Source organism: Diabrotica undecimpunctata, chromosome 7 (assembly GCF_040954645.1).
Source record: "Diabrotica undecimpunctata isolate CICGRU chromosome 7, icDiaUnde3, whole genome shotgun sequence".
NCBI classification, from domain to species: domain Eukaryota; kingdom Metazoa; phylum Arthropoda; class Insecta; order Coleoptera; family Chrysomelidae; genus Diabrotica; species Diabrotica undecimpunctata.
The window spans coordinates 66,443,776-66,446,930 of NC_092809.1; the positions used below are offsets into that span (position 1 = coordinate 66,443,776).

At 33.0% G+C, this 3,155-nt stretch overlaps 1 protein-coding gene across 1 annotated transcript; it reads right to left on the reverse strand.

Annotated features, from left to right (window-relative positions):
* Positions 1-2,263: 2,263 nt before the first annotated feature.
* Positions 2,264-2,605, reverse strand: LOC140446424 (uncharacterized). The gene has a single exon (XM_072538972.1). The coding sequence runs from the start codon at positions 2,603-2,605 to the stop codon at positions 2,264-2,266; it is 342 nt and encodes a 113-aa protein (XP_072395073.1).
* Positions 2,606-3,155: the final 550 nt, after the last annotated feature.

A 3,155-nucleotide genomic window follows, 5' to 3' on the forward strand; every position in this document is an offset into this window, starting at 1 on the left:
TAAGTTTGGCAAGGAAAATTTTCATTTTCCTTGTTTTATTTAAAAAATATGTTTATTATCGTCTTTTCTGTACTGCAGCCATGTTAATTTTAGCCAATTTATACTACTACCATCGATGTCTACTTTTTTGTTTTGTATTAGAATTGTGGCAAAAGCTTTGAAGTCATAAATTTCTTCCTGTCCACTCTCGTGTACAGTGTATTTTGATTTCTTTGACGCCATTCTTACAGTGGAGTACCACACGGTGGGATCAAATATGTCCACATTTTTTTATGCTTTCTCAATATGACAATGGACCGAGCCACACTCCATCATCGAATGGCCAGGTTCAAAAAAGCAATGGTCAATTTTTTGAATCTCTAATATCTGAACAGCTTAAAGCAACATAGCAGATACATTTACGTTGTGGTTTTGGCCACCACACGTGTCACTTATTTTTAATCGTCATCAAAAAAATATATTATCCTCACATTGTTCATACCCTGATACATTAGGTTCACTGGTAGAAACGTGGGAGGCACTATCTGAATATGTCACTTGTTATGAGAGCGGTAAATTATGATTATGTGTTTTATCATCTCGTACCGATTTGTTAAGAGCTAACAAAACTAACTTCTTCCCTCTTGAATCCATTATTGTGTAATAATAAAATTATAAAAAAGTATTATAACGATTATTATAACAATCTCTACAACAATTAACTTAAAACTGATTCACGTATTTACGTCTTCACAGTTGTAACAGAACTGGAGATGCAACGGACCACCCTGCTAAATATAATAAACAAATTATCAACTTATTCACATGTTTCACAACTGTAAAAGAACTGCAAATACAACGGTACTCCTGCTACTAAACATAATAAACAAATTATCAAATCCACAGTTGCTATCTGTAATCACCATTCAGTGCAATAAAATTAATGCCACAAAAATGTAACTCAATATCAGCTTATTTATAGTACGAAAACATAGTATTACAGAAATGTAACAGCACTTACATTTCTGTGACACTAAAAGATTGCTAAGAAATGTAGTTACGAAAACTCCTTAAGTTTTAGGTGGTCGGAGAGATACAGTTTTGTGTCACTCAATAGAACTCACTAAAGTAAGTTCAATGGTGTAGATATCTCAAAACGGGAAAAATGTAGTTACATTTTTGTGTCACTAAGCCGACGATAGGGATGCATTTTTGAGAAAGAGATGAAAATAGTCTCTATGCACTAGGGTGCATATGGGTAAATTTCATGCACATTTTGTACATAATATACGTTCTATTAAAATAATCACATTTTTTCAAATCAAAAAACAATTTTTTTGGCAAAAATATATTTAAAAAATGAAGCAAAAAAACGCCAGTTTTATTTTTTGCCCCACAACACTTATCTATAGGGGTATAGGTATAGATATTGCTTTACAGAAACAAAAGCTTGTATATTTTTTCTTTAAAACGACGGTTAGTAGAGGTTCTTAGAGCTTACAGTATTAAGTTTATGATTTTTCAAAGCTTGGCACTCACCTATTTTTGGCCCATTTTCCATATTTTGTTCGCATCGCTTTTCTATAACTTTTTTCTACGCTTTTTTGGTATATGCAATGATACATTTAGTAAAAAGAAAAATGAATTACCTTAAGAATGGTCTATTAACCCTTCGTTCATCGGGTGACCATTCTGAAACACTTTTGGTCGCGTATGGTCCGTGAGGACCAAAATGAAATACCGCCTCCCGAGCAACAGCATACATTTTATTGCTAATTTCGCATCAACGTGTTTTAAACAAATCATTTACTATATAATGTTTATAACAGAAACAATTCCAAAAATTGTTTAAGTTGTATTAGGTAAATTTTAAAAATGTTTACAATTTCAACGCATATTTTTTCAAATTTGTGACCAGCGCATAAATAATGAAAAAAACAAAAAAAAACATTTAAAACTCTTTAATTAGAAATAAACAAAGTACTACAAAAACATATAGAAAGTAACAAATTAAATTGTGGACACAAACTACAGTGGTAAAACCTTTGGTGGTCAAATTTTCTAAGCAATCTTTGCAGCATGCCATTATGTGGTCCATACTTAGCCGGGATTTGCAAATCTTACCAAAAAAGCGAGATTTGCATCTTTTGCAATATTTACAATATCCTCTCTTACCTGGCTGGGGCTCTGGTACAACGTCGACCTCAATGTCTGAGAGTCTCAAGGCCGAAGCACGCAGAGCTTTTGTCAAATGCGTGTCAACTGCTCTTTGTCGTATACTCTCCTATACCAATTCCATACCTAGGTTTTTTTGGAATAATCTTCGCGTTTTGGAAAATTCTTTATCTGTGTTGTTGCCTTTGTAAATTTTAAATTCATTAATTGCTGCGAGATTAAGGAGATTATAAACTACTACCATTGGCCAACGTTTCGTATTTCTGGAAACATTATATGATGTGATCATTTTGTCTACAACATCTACTCCACTCTTTGTGGAATTATAAACAGTAATTATTTCTGGTTTTTTCTGATCACCAGTATCTTCATCAATCCGATCATCTCTGTGCACAGTGGAAACAGCAATCACATGTTTTCCTTTCTTCGGTATATATGATACGGCAATCATATCGTTGCTAAATGCACAAACTGAAAAATTCACCTGCCTATTTCTAATTTGCGTTATTTCTGGCCAAGTGAAACAAGATTGCAAGAAAAATACAACTAAGAAGCAGGGCAAATATTGTTACACATTTGATTGGGTGGGGTCTGTCAGGACAAACGGCCATGCAGCAGCTATTTAGAAATTTCAAAAACAGTTTTGTATAAAAAAAACGAATGGTACTTAGTTTCTAGGAAGGTACTGAAAAGGTAGAAATTTAAAAAAATAAAATGAGAGAATTATCCAAAATTTTTATTTTGTCGTAGACTCACAGACCAAACCCGATGAACGGAGGGTTAAAGAAGGGTCTAGGACTAATTTTAAGCAACATACGAATAGTTAAAATTTTGTAATTTTAACAATTTTTGCCAGTTTTTTTTAATTTCTCATTATATCTATTTTTCTTGTGCATTTAGGTACAGTAAAAGCCAAAAAAATTGTCATGTTGCCGCGTCGTTTGTTGAGGTTTCAATCAGTGTTCTGTGACTTTTGTACTCGTGGTATCATCGATTTTTGA

Excerpts from the sequence above, each read along its gene's own strand:
- LOC140446424 (XM_072538972.1), bottom strand. The coding sequence starts at position 2,605 with ATGATTGCCGTATCATATATACCGAAGAAAGGAAAACATGTGATTGCT.